The sequence below is a fragment of the Gopherus evgoodei genome, chromosome 4 (genome assembly GCF_007399415.2).
Source record: "Gopherus evgoodei ecotype Sinaloan lineage chromosome 4, rGopEvg1_v1.p, whole genome shotgun sequence".
In the NCBI taxonomy this organism is placed as follows: domain Eukaryota; kingdom Metazoa; phylum Chordata; order Testudines; family Testudinidae; genus Gopherus; species Gopherus evgoodei.
In genome coordinates, this window is record NC_044325.1 from 112,889,525 (window position 1) to 112,906,428 (window position 16,904).

At 47.8% G+C, this 16,904-nt stretch overlaps 1 protein-coding gene across 1 annotated transcript; it reads left to right on the top strand.

The window, feature by feature from the left end:
* The first annotated feature begins 1,767 nt into the window (after positions 1-1,767).
* IFITM10 (interferon induced transmembrane protein 10) lies at positions 1,768-16,243 on the top strand. The gene is made up of 3 exons (XM_030562136.1): positions 1,768-1,816; positions 2,981-3,600; positions 15,178-16,243. Exons 1-3 carry the CDS (start codon positions 1,768-1,770, stop codon positions 15,325-15,327), a joined length of 819 nt encoding a protein of 272 aa, XP_030417996.1. The 3' UTR covers positions 15,328-16,243.
* The last annotated feature ends 661 nt before the right edge of the window (positions 16,244-16,904 follow it).

Here is a 16,904-nt window from a genome sequence, read left to right on the forward strand (position 1 = left end):
AAGGTCTCGTGTGTAGCCACTCTATGCTGACGGGAGAGAGCTCTCCTGCCGGCATAATTTAAACCACCCCCAACAAGTGGCAGTAGCTATGTTGGTTGGAGAGCATCTCCTGCTGACATAGCACTGTCCACACCGGTGCTTTTGTCGGTGAAGCTTATGTTGGGCAGGGGGATGGGGTTTTTTTCCACCCCCCGACTGACAAAAGTTTTGCTGACAAAAGTGCTAGTGTAGACAAAGCCTGAGACTCACATGGTAGCAGCCATTAGCACATTTCACCATAACAATATTTTCAATATTATTTTCCACTCCTTTCCTTATACATCATAATGTTTTGTTTCCACTCTACATTGAGCAGAGGTTTTGATTCAACTGTCCAGTTACCCACAGGTATTTTTCCAGATGTAAAGTTAATTTTGAACCCAGCAATGTGTATCAGTACTTCAGAGTATCCCTTTCTATATACATTACGTTGCATTGAGAGACAAAGTGAGTGAGGGAATATTGGACCAACTTCTGTCGGTGAAAGAGACAAGCTTTTGAGCTTACGTGGAGCTCTTCTTCAGACCTGAAGAATCGTGGGGCCAACATAGTTACAACACTGCAAGTTACATTACATTGATCAATAGTGATAATTATCTGCCCATTCACCTCGCTTTCCGGGTCCCATGCACCTTCTCTCGTCTTGATTTACCTAAATCATTGCGCGTCACTGCAATATTTTTCCACCCTTATGGTTCATTCCCTTTTCCAGATCGTAAATGATAATATTAAGGGCACGAATCCTTACATGGAGCATTGTGGCTCCCTACTGTTAATTTTTCACCATCTTGAAAATAGACTATTCCTTCTCTTTGTTTTCTCTCTGTTAGCCATTATGTTATCCTAAGGAGAACTTTATCTCAGCAGCCGCACTGGGGAACCGTTCTCATAACATGGCCACTCACGTGTCTTACAGTTCTGTCTTTAATTATCATTTCAACACGAGCATCCCCTCGTTTTTACTGCTTTCCCTGCCCCACCCAGTGCCACAAATTGCAGCCACCGGCCTTCCAGCCAAAGAAGACTCGATGCAATTCCATGCCTGTCTTCACCTAACTAATCCACTACTGCAGAGCACCTTTAGTGGCCTTGGGGCACCACCTTTATGCTTGTCCCGTCTGGGACAATCTGAAAGTTGTGACCTTGCTGCATTGGCCACCCCACACAAAATGAGGTCATTAGGTTGTGAAGTTGGGTGAGCCGGTTTATTTCAATGTAGCTTTTGGGATAGGTAGAAAGCAGAGATGGGAACCATTTAATTCAACCCCTGTCAACAATAGGGATGCTCAGAAAACCGAACTCAGATCCCAACCCTTCCTGGCTTTTCCCATCCTTAATGATGTCCATCCATCTCCTCCTCTCTGCAGCAGAGCGCACTACGTCCTGTGTGCTTCCAGACACTGTTGGCCTGGGGATGCTTCTCTCTTGTTTTGATTGCATGTGCATGTGTCTCTCTCCCTGCATGCAGAATCTATCCAATTTCTATCCATTCCCCATGACTGGAGTGCAAACGCTGCTGAACACCCTCCTCGCTTTAGACTTGTGCTGACCAGACAGCCCTGGTTGACCAGACAGCCCTGTATGGCGTGTATATGTTCGGTCCAGGTTACCAAGGCCTCGGCAGCGACTCCATAGTTAAAGTTGCATCAAAATCTCTCCTTAAATATCTCGATGGAGGTGGTAGATGGTTTCTGTCTGAGGTGATCTTCCCGGCTAGCGTGTGCACTGATGCCCACGCCCTCGAGCCGTGCACCTGGGAGATGTGCCTTCCTGGCAGGTAGGTGCAAGGAAACATGAACCTGAAGGTCATGTTCCTGGGCTGAGAGGGCATGAGAAAACAGCATCGGTGGGTGAGATGAAGTGGAGCTCTCCTGCCAAAAGGCTGTAACGAGCATGTGTGCCTTGAACTGTTTGTTTCAGGGGGATGCTAGTTGACCTCTTCCTCCCCCACCACCCGCTTCCTCTCCTTCACCAACTCCAGTTATTAAGAAAGCAGAGTCGGAGGCAGTGTGAGCCAGAGATGCAGCAACTCCCTGTGTTCCTCCTTGTGAGTATCCCTCGCTCTCCCCTCTTCCACCTTTCCCAAGGAGATAAATGGATGGACAGACGGGTTACTAGAGGCAGATGGTTCCTGCTAATTACACAGCTAATGGAGTGGGGAAGGTGGGGAGCAGGAGACTGCCTCTTCCCAGCTCCCCCTCACCCTCCTCTGTCCTCGCCCCTTCTTCCGCCTCTCGCCTCGGGGTTGGCCAAGCAGGAAAAACTGCTGACGAGTGAAAGGAAATGGGAAATTCAGTTTCATCAGGAATTCCAGGGAGATGAGGACTCAGCAAAAAAAAAAAAGAAAAACAGAGGGGGAGAGAGAAGCCAGGGCTGTGCTGCCGCAGCTGCACAGCTGACTGGATTGACAATCATTTAACCTCCCCCCAGCAACCAGCTTCGATCCTGGAATGGGACAGAGAGCAGCAGGGCCCTGATGGATGGATGGACAGGGCGGGGGTGGGGGTAACGCTGGAACGGGGTCTGTTTGGAAACTCTCTTCGGAACCTCCTCTCCCCCTTCTTCGGATGTGTTGTTCTTTCTTGCCTTTTCTTTCTTTCTTTCTTTTAAAGAAACGAAAGCAGCCGCTGTCTCCCATTCAGAGTTGATGTGGGGAAAGGTGGGGGGCCAAGTGAGGAAACAGCCACATGCGTTATTGCTGGGACGCTCCCACTGCAAAGGCTTTTGGCGGCGATAATAAGGATGGTGGGAGCAGAGGAAGAGGGTGACAGATGTCAGAAGCTCCTCGAACTCTCCAGCTATTCTGCAAGGGTTGTGGGGGAGACAGAACATGCTGCGGGAGCGGGGACAGCCAGCTGCATGGAGAGCAGTAACTGTTCCACTGCTGCATACATTACAGACTGCTCAATGTGCAGGAGAATGCTCCTTTGTGGTACATGAGTGCAAATACTATTCTCTGTCTCCTCCCCCTCCTCTACCCTGCTCTCCTCCCTCCCCTCTACCTACTCCCTCTCTCTTCTCCCCAATCTCTCCTCTGTCCCTCTGCCTCTCCTTTCTTTCTTCTCCCTCGATTCCCCCCTGCTTTATTCCATCCCCGTCATTCTCCGTCTCCCCTCCCCACCCCCAATCTTTCACAGGAGATTTCACTTTGCCAGGATACAGTCTGGTAAATTTGCGGCAGCCACCACGGAGAGAACTCAGGAACCCACCTTGGACCCGCTGTGTCCCTTTGACGGAGCATTCTGGATTCAGAGACCCCCCCAGCAGGGGTGCTTTGCTGGCATTCCCAAGCCTCCTGCCATCCCGCAAGCCTTGCCTGTCCTATCTCCCTCTTCGGCTGTTTGCTACATGGAGAATAAGAGCTGCAAAGGGGACAGCCTGCGGCCAGCTGTACAGTGCAAACACACTGTGGAGAAGAAGACAATGACTAACCCCACGACGGTGATTGAAATCTACCCAGACACCACTGAGGTGAACGATTACTATCTCTGGTCCATCTTCAACTTTGTATACCTCAACTTCTGCTGTCTCGGCTTCATCGCCTTGGCCTATTCTTTGAAAGTAAGTACTGATTCCAAGCCACCCTGTGGGGAACACACTGAGCCAGAGCCACAGCTGGGGTAAATCGGTGCCATGGCTGTTGAAGTCAGCAGGGCAATGCCAGTTTCTCCCTGTGGAGAATCGGGCACTTGTCATGTTAATATACATTGTCAGGGGAGATCTTGGGAATGGAAATGTTGTTTTGTGAGTAGTGTGGGTATCCACGGCATTCAGATACCAAGGTGATGGGCACCACAGAAGAATCTAGATAGAGAGATGAGAGGAATCGGTGATGATGGCTCTGAATTGGCTTTTGTTGTGACTGGAGATCTATAATTCTCACTTGTCTGAGGTCTTGGTTATAGCGTAATTCTGAGAACTAGAACAGTTGAATTTACTACCAGGAGGACAAACAACTTCCTCCCCAGGTAGCCAGAATCCCCCAGCATCTGGAGACCTGTGTGGGGCAACCCCCATCGCCGTAGGAGAGAGCTTCAACTGGTGCTGGGGAATCCTGAATGCCGATAGGCTACTGGGGGCTCCAGGTGTATGATGATGATAAGAAGCACTTGACATCCTCCCAGTACTTTGCAAATCAAACTTAATTCAGCCTGGCAACGTTTCTGGGGGGGGGGAGGCTACGTGGGGACAAGTATTATCTCCATCTTGCAGATAGGAACACTGAGGCACAGAGGACTGAGGTAACTTGGTGATGGTCCCAGAAGAAGTCCGTCTGAGAGCTGGGAATAGAATCTTGGAAATCCTGGCTGGCAGTCCTGTGGTCCACGCACTAAAGCCTCTCACATCAGTCTGGTACCAACTTGCTGAGGCTCTACATAAGGTAGTTTAGTTAGAGGCACTGGACCAGATCCTCAAATCATGTAAATCAGTTACTCCACTGACTGCAGTGGAGCTCTGGTGATTTATGCTAAGTGAAAGATCTGGCCCAATAGTGGAACAGGAAGTTGGTCTTTTAAGAACTCCTTAGCGATCTGATTAAATATGGATGCAGTGGGAGTCCTTCCATTGATTTCAGCAGGCTTTGGATCAGGTCCTTAGAGAGTGTTTCCTAGAGTCTGGGGATAGTGAGGGCTCCAAAGAGAAGGAGGGAAAAAGAGCAACTGTGCAAACTGGAGGAACCGGGAGATCGGTGGGACTGGCTTTAAGCACAAACACACCAAGCAGCCACTTGTGCCCCAGCTCTTTTGTCCCCACATCCCGTCCTCTACAAGTTCTGCCACTCCAAGCCCAGCCCCTCCGCTTCTAGCAGTGGGACCAGAAAGGCATGAAGCAACTTGTTTCCTTCCCTGGCTCTGGCTAAAGCAGCAATGAGGAAAGCAGCTCATGGCCTGATTCTCCCTAGGGTCCCCTAAACCATCAGGCCAACCTTGGAGACCTGCCAGGAATGTGAAAACAAGGTCTGCTAACTAAGGTGATGGAAGACCAGGGAGGGCTTCATAAGGGAGGAGTGGAAATAGATGCATGAATGAACTGGGAGCCAGTGTGCAGAATGCAGCCCAGGGAGAATGGGACCTGTGTAGTTCAGGGGCATCCAGCCTGTATCCTGCAGACTGCGTCCTGCTCTCTGCTTGCTGGATCACCCTCGAAATGGAGTCAGAGTCTGATTCTAAGAGGTCAGTTGCCCCAGTCTGCTACTCTTCTCTGAGGGCTCCAGACCTCTGCATGTCTGTAAGGTAACACTATCATAAGGTAACACTATCCTTTGAGTCCATGAAACCTTCCGGAATTATTCCCTGTAACTGCCGGATGAGAACAGACCAGCTGGGCTGCAGGATTTCATTGCCGGTGAACTCAACCAGCAAGCAGTTTCTTATCATCTGTCAAGGAAGAGAGGGTCTGAGGGTTTGGAGGGATTATGTTGTTTGGGGAGGGAGGTTCATAAAAGCAATTAGATAATTGTATATGTAAATGAGACCAGGCTCCTGGGTGGCCCTGAATGTGTCATCGTTTGGGTGGCCTCAGGCACAGGAATCTAGTGGATGTGTTTTGGCAGGCAGTGTTTACAGGAAGGCCAGTGTACAGAGGAATTTCATCACAGAAACAGATCAATTAACCCCATCTAACTCCAGTGACTGTGACTTCCACAAGAATACAAGGAGGCTGTTTCTGAACCAGCCAGGCCCTGGGGCTCTGCTATAGCAGAGGCAGTGTGGTCTAGACCACTGAGCACAGGGACTCTGATTGCCACTTACTGGGTAACCTTGGGAAGTCCCTTACCTTCTCTGTGCCTCAGTTTCCCCATCCACAAAAAGGGGGTGAGAATGCTCACTCACCTTCCTTGCAGGGGTGTCAGGAGGCTTAACTCACTGCTGTTTGTAAAGTGCATTGAATGTAAAGGCCTATACAAGTGCTGAACATTACCATTGCCTGGGCTGTCCCAAGGACATTTAGGGCCACTGCCAACATCAAAGGAGGATGATATGGAAGTCTTGCTTACCATGTAACACTCTGTGGGATGGGCACACCAGTATAGGACAAGAAATAGGCTTTTCCTCTCTCCCCTGCCCCCCTCATGTGTTCATTAGCTTAAATTTGCTTTAATAACATGGATGCTTCTCCCCCACAAGGGAACAATTGATTGGGAGCGGGGAGAGAGGAATAGCTAGGAGAATTAGGCTGAACTCAGGAAAACGAAAATATAAGCTGAAGATCCAGAGACAGCACTGTCTATCAGTCTGTGGAACAGTCTCCTGTTGGAAGTGGAGTAGTCCTCGTCACTTGAGAAATATACAACTAACCTGAACCAGACAGGGTGAATTAGCTGTAGGGCACAGTCCTGCTCTGGCAGGGGATGGACTAGACCAAAGTTTCTCAACCTTTTTGATACCAAGGACCAGCTTGCTGCCTTCCTAAACTGTGTCCGGGAGATCTTGGGGACTGGCACCAGCCCATGGACCAGTCATTGAGAAACACTGGACTAGACAACCCAACAGGTCTTTCCCATCTCTACTAGCTTCAGTTCTTTGGCAAAATAAAAATGGCAAACATAACGTTCCTCAGAGATCCATGGCAGAGTCAGGGAATGGCAAGGAGTATGGCCTGAAATATTGTGGTCACTGATGGGGAGAGCAGCATAAGAGAGAAAATGGGGGAATATCTGGATGCAGCAAAAGAACTCCCCTGGGAAAGGCCTACAGAATGGAAGAGAAAATGTGGTCATTTCTATAGTCTTAACCATCCTATAGCGTTTAATAGAGAATGATAGCCCTGCTGTAGAATTATTTTGTGTGTGTGTGTGTGTGTGTGTGTGTGTGTGTGTGTGTGTGTGTGTGTGTGTGTGTGTGTGTGTGTGTGTGTGTGTGTAAAAAGTGACAAAGAGTCCTGTGGCACCTTTTAGACTAGCAGACATATTAAAGCATAAGCTTTTGTGGGTAAATGTATGTGTGTGTGTGTGTACGCACAAGTGCGTAAAAAGACATCCACTCTTTATTAGTTGCTATAGGATGTTAGAGTCATTTCTACAGAGCCCTACTGGTTTCATCTCTATCTCTGTTACATTTTGTAGGGCTTTCCCATTAGGTAAAAAAAGACTGGAATGAGGAAAATAACTGGGGAAAATGTCCTGTTAATTAGACCTTCTTCTTGTCCCCTGAAGCAAAGTTTAGATGTGCCGATTTAGGCCCCAGTCCTTCAAGGAGCACCATGCTGAGTAGAGGCCCAGTGGAGTCCATGAGGCTGCGGGACCAGGGCTGCTATTATGAATAAAACCAAGGTGTTTCTTCACTGGGAACCACAGCTGTGTGATTTCCTGCCTAGGGTGCAGCCAATGCGCTAAAGGCTTTAGGGTCCCTGGATTTTGTTCTTTAAACTTACTTCACATAATGTAAACATTTAAAAAACCCTAAGAAACATTGTTTTAAATAACAAAAACGCAGAGTCCCATTGGCTTCACTAGGACCACTTGTGCTGAAAGCTAAGCCCGTATTTAAGTACCTTGCTGAATCAGGGCCTTTAGTGTGCTTTAATATTGCATTTAAAAATGTTTCAGAAATAATATACTCACTTCTGTTCTTTCTTTGTCTTCATGCCTCCCAGGGTGCGTGTGGACAAAGAGCTCGATAGATCTCTCACTGTGTATAGATTGTTAGACTGCAATAGCACCAAAATGTGCTAGATGTTCTAGGCACACATTGGCCCCTGCACCAAACAGCTTACATTCTCAGTCAGAGAAACATACCAAGTGGAGACTGGGCACAGATATACAAGCCAAGTATTTGATATAAGCTTTGTCTGCATACCTGGTCTTTACGAATACCCCCTCTTTCTAACCCATACTGGGCCAGATCCTCAGCTGGTGTACAATGGAATAGCTTTGTTGACTGCAACGAAGCTGCATCAGTTTACATCAGCTGAGGGTTTGGCCCCAGCACTCAGTCTGTAGGATCAGTGAGATGGAAAGGGAAAAACTGTGCCTAGTTGTGAATGGATGTGTGTATTTGGAGAAAGGTGGAGGGAATTATTAGATGTGGGTGCAGTGAGATTTGAAAGCCCATGTCAGCACTAGCATTAATATAGCACAGATGCTATCACCATCTAATAAACTTGGCTAGGACGATGATTTTTTTCGTTTGGTTTTGCCAGAAGCAAATTTTGTGGCCTTGACTTTTGCACAGGCTATTCAGCTTGCATCCCCCACTCTCCTATTTCCCGGCTCTACGCACTAATAAATGATGCATCAGCACTAACTGTTAAGAGATCAGTCACCAGCAGTTTTATCACTAGAGACCTTTGGGAAAAGCCAAATCCTTCAATGTACCAATTACACAAAAAGGCAGTAGATCAGAGAGGCTGGGATCACAGTCAGTTTTTATTCTGGAAGTCTAATTTCAGGATTCATATATGGACATCAGGAAAATGAGGAACCCAGACTCCTTTTTGTGTCCACCCATAGTTCCAGGGTTTTACTGATTTAAAAAATATCTTCCCATGTGTGTGTTCCAGCAGGTGATCCTATGCTACTGCCAAAAGATGCATCACACCAAGCATGTGGGAGCTACAGAGCATCTGAGATCCTTGCATTTATATAGCCTGTTTTCCATTTTAAGTGAACATAAGTGCTGCATATGAGTAATGTATGTGCTGGAGCCATATTGATTGTACCTTTTACTGCTCCAACTCTACCAATGGTAGTTTCAAGTGGAAAGGAAAATGAACAGAATAATAGTGGTGCAGCTACACCTGTGTCTGACAAAGAACTACTTTGTGGAGCCTTTCCTTTCCAGTGGAGATTAGGTTTTAGTGCAAATCTAACCAGAGAGGGAGTGAGGCGTAGTGGATAGGTTCAAGGCTGAGAATCAGAAAACCTAGGTCTTATTCCTGGTTTTTCCCTAGGTGGGTGATTTGGGCACTTCCTTTCTCTGTGTCCCTCTCCCACCTTTTGTCTGTCTTGTCTATTTAGAGTGTAAGCAGATGAGGTGTGAATGTTGCATCTTTGCATTTGAGGGGAAGGGATTAGAATGGCCAAAGAGGTCTAGCTCCCCTGATTCTGTGGAATGAGGGAAGTTGCATCTCCTGAGTTCTCAGGCAGGCGTATGGTAGTAATGACTCCATGAGAAAAGACATCAGCCTCTCAGGCTGTTCTCTTAAAACAGTGTTTCTCAACCTTTTTGATATCAGGGACTGGTTTGCTGCCTTCCTAAACTGTGTCAGGGAGATCTCCAGGACCAGCGCCAGCCCCGAAGATCTCAGGGATTGGTAGTTGAGAAACACTGTCTTAGAAGACCAACAGCTTTCAGGAATTAAAATAGATCCAGCTGCTTCCCAAGCAGTACAGTGACAGAGCGAGCCAATGAGACAAGATCCTAATGCTAGTCCATGAGGAGAGATTGTACCAGAGGTGCTCACAAGCTGGAGGGCTTACAACCAATTTGTAGAGCAATCTGAGACTCTCCACCCTCTTCCTACATGGGAAGTTATTTGTGTGCAGAGAAGCAGAAATTGGTGTACTGTTTGGAAGAGATGGGTCTACAGGTCCTCCAGCCAGTGCACACAGCCTAGATGCAACCAGCAGCAGGTTGGATAGCAAAGCCCAAGCAGCATTAGATACAGTCCTATCAGAATTATTATTATTATTATTTATTTTATTAATAAAATGCATGTGTCTGCATGGTACACTGACACAGTACGTGACAGCCATACAATGTGACCTGTCCCCTGCTCCTGAGGATCTGAGGGGGACAAGGCCTGGCCTAAAAGCAGGGGAAGGAGTTTGTGGAGAGAGTGTTGCTGAGGAAACCAAGGCAGGAAAGATCCCTGGAAGAAGGAGAGGGTTGAAAAGAGAAGATAGTGGACACTGAGCAAACAAGTAGACAAGAGACTTCCAAGTCCAGAACACATGAAGGTGCAAGAAAGAGACAAAGGGGAGAGATGAGGAGGGAGGAATGGGAGGCACATAGGAGAAAGTTGGACAGTAGGAGAAAATGAGATCAGAGATACTGGAGCTTGGAGCTGTTGAACTATGAGACAGGAAGCCTAACAGGAGTGGAAGGGGACAGACGGTGGTGTGAACAGAACAGCAGGAGAGGAAGATGACTCTAGCGCTGGCATTCTGGATATGCTGAAGGGAGAGAGGTGAGCAGCTGCCTGGGAAGGCGGTGACAGCTGTCTGGGGGAAAGTTGTCCAAGACTGGTACAAGTTCCATTAGCAGGGTTGGAGCGGAGAACCTGGATCTGGTGACGTTAAAATGCAAGACTGGATTTAAAGGCTGGCTATGAAGGTATGGGGAGAAAGGAGAGCAAAACATAGGAATTGCCATACTGGATCAGATCAAAGGCCCATCTAGTGCAGTATCCCGTCTCTAACTGTGCTAGCCACCGATGCTTCAAAGGAAGGAATAGGGACATCACAGCAGGAAGATGTGGGATAATCTCCTCCGAATCTCCAATGATTAGAGGTTGGTTTAAGGCTTGTGATATAATCCCTTCTAGAATTGCTGTTATCACTTGCAAAGTGACATGGAGAAGGGATGGGCTTGTGATTCAGAACATAAGAATGGCCCTACTGGATCAGACCAAGGGTCCATCTAGCCCTGTATCCTGTCTTCCAACAGTGGCCAATGCCAGGTGCCCAGAGGGAATGAACAGAACGGGTAATCATCAAGTGATCCATCCCCTGTCACTCATTCCCAGCTTCTGGCAAACAGAGGCTAGGGACACCATCCCTGTCCATCCTGGCTAATACCCATTGATGGACCTATTAGGCCTGAATAAAGATATAGCAGACAAAACCAGGTATGCCAACCTGACCAAAGTCAGGCTAACAGAGATTTGTGGGTAATCCCTGAGTAAAAAACACTAAGAAGCAGCAGCATGTCTCACAAGCGCTGGAAAAAAGTGAGATAAGAGAGAAGCTGCATTCCTGGCATAGTACCAGATGTGCTGTGTTCGGGCAGCTCCTTCAAAAAACTGATAAAAGTCCTAGTTTCCCAGCCTCCTTGTTTTCACTCCCTGGTTTTGTTCTTTGTTTGTTTTTAACTCCCCTACATTTCTAACTTTAGGCATGCATGTATACTAAAGGTGTCTAGTTTCTAGTTGTTAGAAGAAGGGGGTGGGTTGCTCCAGTGAATAATTTATGACGCGACGGAACTGTCTATATAGGCTTATACTAAAATGTAAAAAGCAGGCTGGTTCTCTCTGGAGACGAGCTGCTCTCTATTGATGCGTGCACTTGTCAATAAAGGGCTTTTGATCGGACCTTGCTGGTGTTGCCTGTCTCTCTCGCGGTCAAACAACGAACTTTGCCGTCGGGGTTAAAGTCCCTGACAGACCTATCCTCCATGAATTTATCTAGTTCTTTTTTGAACCCTAGGAACTGAACTGGGACAAACGAGCTCTGAGTTTAATTTCTGTCTCTACCACCCAGCCTTCCTGTGTGGCCTTGGGCAAGTCACTTAGCATCTCTGTGCCTCCTGTGTGAAAGGGAGATGCTGTTCTTCTGCCTTCCAGAGGGATTGTGAGGACACATGCTTTAATGTTTGTGGGGCCCTGAAATATCATAGTAATGGTCATGTGCGTATCTAGATAGACGGTAGTGAGGCCAGGATACAGGGAGGATGGGCAACTCCTTACTGGTGATAGAGAAGGGAAGGGGAGGAAATGTCCATCTACTCTTAGAGAGATTGAGTTTGTGCTACCAGGGATGATGGTCGAGTGGGCATTGGAGATGGGAGCCCAGAGAGAAGAGGAGAAGCCAGGACAGAAAGCTGTAGGAAGCTTAATCAGACTGTAAACAGTTTGGGGCAGAGATTGTCTTTTTGTTATATGTGAATATAGTGCCTATCCCAGTGGGGCCCTGACCGTTGGTTGGAGCCTCTAGGCTTTACCACAGTATAAATGATCATGAATAACAATGAATCATTTGAATAGAGGTGCTAGCTGATGCCACAGGAGTATATGGGAAAAGAGGAGGTGACCAAGGACAGAACCCTGAAGGAGTCCAACAGACAGAGGGAGAGGGGAGGATGAAGTGCCAACAAAGGGGAGGCCAAAGCAGCCATCAAAGAATTCAGAAGAGAACTTGGAGAGAAAGCGAACAGCAAAAGAAAGCTCAGATATTTCAAAGGTGATAGTGAGCTCAAGCAAAGTAGGGCTAGAGAAGACTCCCTGTGAATTTGCTAGGAGGAGGTAGGTCATATTATGCCAACCATCAGGTGGAGCAGAGAGGGCACAAGCCAGAGTGGAGGGAATAAAGGAGAGGGCAAGAGCATGGGGCACGCTGGAGGAGTTTTCAGGCAAAGGTGAACATTAGAGAAGCAGCTGGGACTGTAGAATCAATAGTATGTGGGGAGAAGGAGGCAGAGAGGAGAGTATTAAGGGAGAGAATCAGAGATGGAACCAGAGTTGAGAGGACTAGATGGTGACAGGAGGACAGGCTGAGTGATCAGAGGCACGCTGAGGGTTAGACATCAGAGTCAGAAACGGGTGAAGGAGGAGAGTGTGGGGTGGGTGGTGGAAGGGTTGGGGAAGGTGGCAGAAGAGAGTCCTTGATGGATATTCTCACTTGGAACAGATGTGCAAGCTGATAAGATCTGGGGCTGAGGATGAAGTGAAGGAGGGAAGGTGCTGGGAAGAGGGGTCCAGGAGGGTGTTCCTGAGACAGAGGGGCTGGGAGCACCCAGAAATTGACCAGAGAAGCAGATCTTGTGAGCTGGGAGGAGGGCAGAGGAGGAAGGAAAGTAGCAATCTGTGCAGTCATGGGACTCTCTGTGAAAGTGCTCAGAGGTGCAAGAACTGGAGCGGAAGGAGCGAAGGCAGGGAAGAGCCAAGGGGAAGAGAGGAAAGGGCAGCTCCGGACAAGGGGGGAGATGGAAGCTGAATGAAGGAGAGAAGTTAGAAGCTGGGGGAGGGGAGACAGAGGGCAGAAAGAAAAGGAGGAATGAAAAAATGGGAAAAGGGAGGGGAGGGAGAGGAGACCAGTGGGAAGCATCTGAATGGGGAAAGGGGGATGAGAAGGAAGAAGCAGGAGAGAGAGGCCTGGAGTGAAATAGAGAAGAATGGTGAGAGGAGGCCAGTAGGAGTGAGGTGGAGGAGTAGAAGTGTCCCTAGAGGAGTTTGTCTCATGCAATGAATACTTGTCTCCTCTCTCCTTCAGCCTCCCAAGGGTATAGCTCTGCCTGGGACCTTCCTTGAATGATTTCTATTCTGGTGAGCAGGGCTGACCCTGTGGGATACAGATCATGTGTCTGCTCAGCTCCCTTCAGAATGAGAGATCCCTGCTGGCAGCTTTGCCAACAGATTAGGATTGTCTCCGTGGTGGGCTCTGGTGCTCACTACGTGGTGTTTTGGGGCTTGATTCCCACACCTACTCCCTTCTGCCCAAGATAATGAAACCTGTACTGTTAACCTCCGAACGCCTCTCTCCCCAGACCTCAGGTGTGCAGCGGCTTGGGCTTGTCTGCCTGAACCCCCCCCATCCCTGCTGATTTCGCATAGGGCCCTGCACAGAAAAGGAGGAGCTTTCTTGTGCTTACTCTGCTCACCAGGGAGAGCAACAGGCCCCATGAGAGAGTGGCTCACTTCCCAGCTCTGGCTGCACCATTCTCCATCTGGCTGCTGCTGTTCTCAGTTGTTGCTGCTGGGTGCGTGTGACAGTCTGGTCGTGTCACTAGACGCTGTCCAGGTCTAGATGCGCCATGGAGGGTGGGGGAGCGAGGTACAGATACTTAACATACATGTGCCACGTGTTTGACTGGCCGCCGTGGTAGGGTCTCACATGCATCCTTATGTCAGCGAAAGATTCCTTCCCAGAGGCCAGTGTGATGCGTTATAAAAGCAGGGAATGTGTTCGCAAAGGACCTTCCCCTCCAGGGCAACAGAGTGGAAGAATCCACATATTAGAATGCATGGGATGTTACTCCAAGGTCTGGAATGAGCTTCAGGCCTCCGTGAACTGGAATCACACAGCAATTTGCTGGGACTGAGGTGGCTGTTACCACCCTGTCTCCAGTGAGTCATGTCAAGCTCCCAGACCAGCGTCGGGTTGTAAGTGCTGCCAGAGTTACAGAGCAAATCACTGAAAAGTGACTTAAATCAATCCTGATGTATTTTTGGAAAACTCTTGGTCGATAAAAGCATTCGATCCTTTCTAGGTAGGACTGTGGTGCAGGCTCAGGGGTTTACGTGGCTTGCTAGTGACATCTAGTGTTCAGATAGGAGCACCATAAAGGTATTCGCATTTCTGAGAGCAAATTTAGGGTGTGATGGAAGTAGCAGCCACTGGAGCTGACATCCTCCATCCCCGGAATAGGTACATCAAGGACAGCATTCCCCTGCTGCCTAACTCTGACCACCGCTGGGAGTGAAGAGCCCATTCTGTCCCTATCCTGTTTGCTGAGACTGTTGGCCAGGGTCTAATCAGTGTCAGTTCTGATGGTGGTTTTGTGGTGTGGACATGTATCTGCTACAAACTGGACTGAGAACACCGACATATTTGACATATTGTAAACTACTGACCAGCTGCTGAGTGATAACACCATTTGGTCACTATCAGCTTGGACTGTTGTCAAATTCATGAGTGTACAAGGTCATTACCAATCTTCAGAGGCATCCTGTCCTCCCCCAGCATGGACACGTTTAAAGTCACAGCCTCTGAAATAGTGTGCATATCAGACCATGACATTACAGCTGAAAACTGTCAGTTGCAGGATTGGTAGGTGTAAACTGCATAGGACCTGCCAAAAGAGTGCATTAACCCAGGCATATTAATATGCTGTAGAATTGTGCATGGCCTCTAACTGCAGTTGGAGCCAATGCCAGATTTCACACACTCAGCCTCTGAATGCAGTAAAAAGCACACTCACAATGAAACAAGTGCCAGTGGTCCTACTCTAAAGGCAGTGGGACCCAAACCCCAGCACATTAGTGTTGGGATTCACACTCCCACCTTCGGAATACAGTAGGAAGCATGCACTAGTGCTAGAATTCACCCTATAGTGCACCCAGCATCCATACCTGAATGCACGATAGTGCCAGGAATTACGCCCAACCTCAGAATGCAGTAGATACAGGTACAAAGTCTCCACACGCACTAACCCCTGCTTGTCTTTTTGTTTTTGTCTCTCCAAATTCTTTTTGTCTCAGGTCCGGGATAAGAAACTCCTCAATGACCTGAACGGAGCAGTCGAAGATGCCAAGACAGCCCGGCTTTTTAACATTACCAGCTCAGCACTCGCCACTTTCTGCATCATCCTCGTCTTCATCTTCCTGCGCTACCCACTCACTGACTATTAGAGCAAGGCCAGCAGCCGCTGCCGAAATGCCTCAGTGCCAGAAGTGTCCACTGAATTTCCTCCAGCAAGGACATGAAACAACAATCCATCTTGACTGCAAAAAATAAATACAAAGTAAACTCTACCAAGCAACCCCCCCAACTCCCAACCCTGACTGGGATTTGAACTTCTGTGGAAAAGGAAATTACTTTTACATTTTTTACAGAAAAATATTTATTTTCATGATAAACAGAAGTGGGTGATGACAACATGCGAAGCTTAGAACTAACCACAACATGAGCCAATAGCTGTGTAGCTAGATGCTGCAACCATAGTGGCGGCCGAGGAGTCAGAGAAAACATTGTGTCATCGACGATCTGCTGATTAAAGTTACATAAGCAGTCCAAGCGATGAGCTGTGTCTTAGATGGAAAACAGCAAATAACCCTATTGGGAGAGCTGAACTCCAGATCTACCAGGAAGCATGTGCACTGATTTAGAGCTCAAGAGATGGAGGAAAAATGCCTGCTACTGTGAGATAAAACTGAGACGTAAAGCTGGGCAGATTCAGGACATATCAGATGTGTTCGGGCTGCTACCACGTCCTCTCTCTCTCTCTTCTCCCCTTCCCTTCACTCCCCTGTATATTTTGTTCTTTTCCTCTTTTTATACATTTATTCATTGAATTTCATTTGAAGGCCAGAATAGCTTACCATTTCCCATCCCCAGAGAGTTTTATCCTTGAGAGTTCATAGTGGAGAATTCTGAAGCCTCCCAATAAACCCCAAAGAATTAAAACAAAACAAAACTCCTCCATGGAATCTCCTGCAAATGCTGAGAACGTAAGGCAACCTTTGGAGAACTTGCATATATCCTGTATACCCACTCCTACTGTATTTCTGTAAACTTTCAATAAAGATAATAATACGTCTGCCCATCCGATGCCATTCTGGTTAATTTCACAGATTGCCACAGATTAGGGGGTTTTTCCCCCTTTGGTCCCATATTAATCCAGAGGGGCAGAGAAGAGAATTAAAACTCCTACTGGACACTCTAACCTGCCTCTACAGCCATAGCAGCAAAGAGTCCTGTGGCCCCTTATAGACTAACAGACGTATTGGAGCATGAGCTTTCATTGGTGAATACGGGCCTGGAGTAATGGGCCACCTCACTTAACAATGTGAAAGAAAGTTAAATAACAGACAGGGAGCAGCTCCACAAGCAGTGCAATAGGGGACTGATACACAAGCAGCAACCACAGTGGCAGGCATGGAAGGGGATGGTGCCAGTTAGAACCCCGCTGAGATAAGAATTTCCACTTGTGTATTAGCAAAATGTAGGGACTGGAGTTGGGGGAGAGGAGGAAAGAGGTGACAGGAGCTAGGGGAAATCTGGGGGCTTCTAAATCCCCTGACCAGGCACATGTGAAGGTCATCACCATCTCAGTGAGGACACACTGCTCTGGAGTACATAGACTGGAACGTGTTGTCATACCAGTGATGGTGATATGCTGCTGAGAGTTTAACAAAGAAGCTCCCTTAAGAACATTCCACCACGCTCATCTGGAAATGTTACATTCCCTGGGTAAAATGTGCTTTCC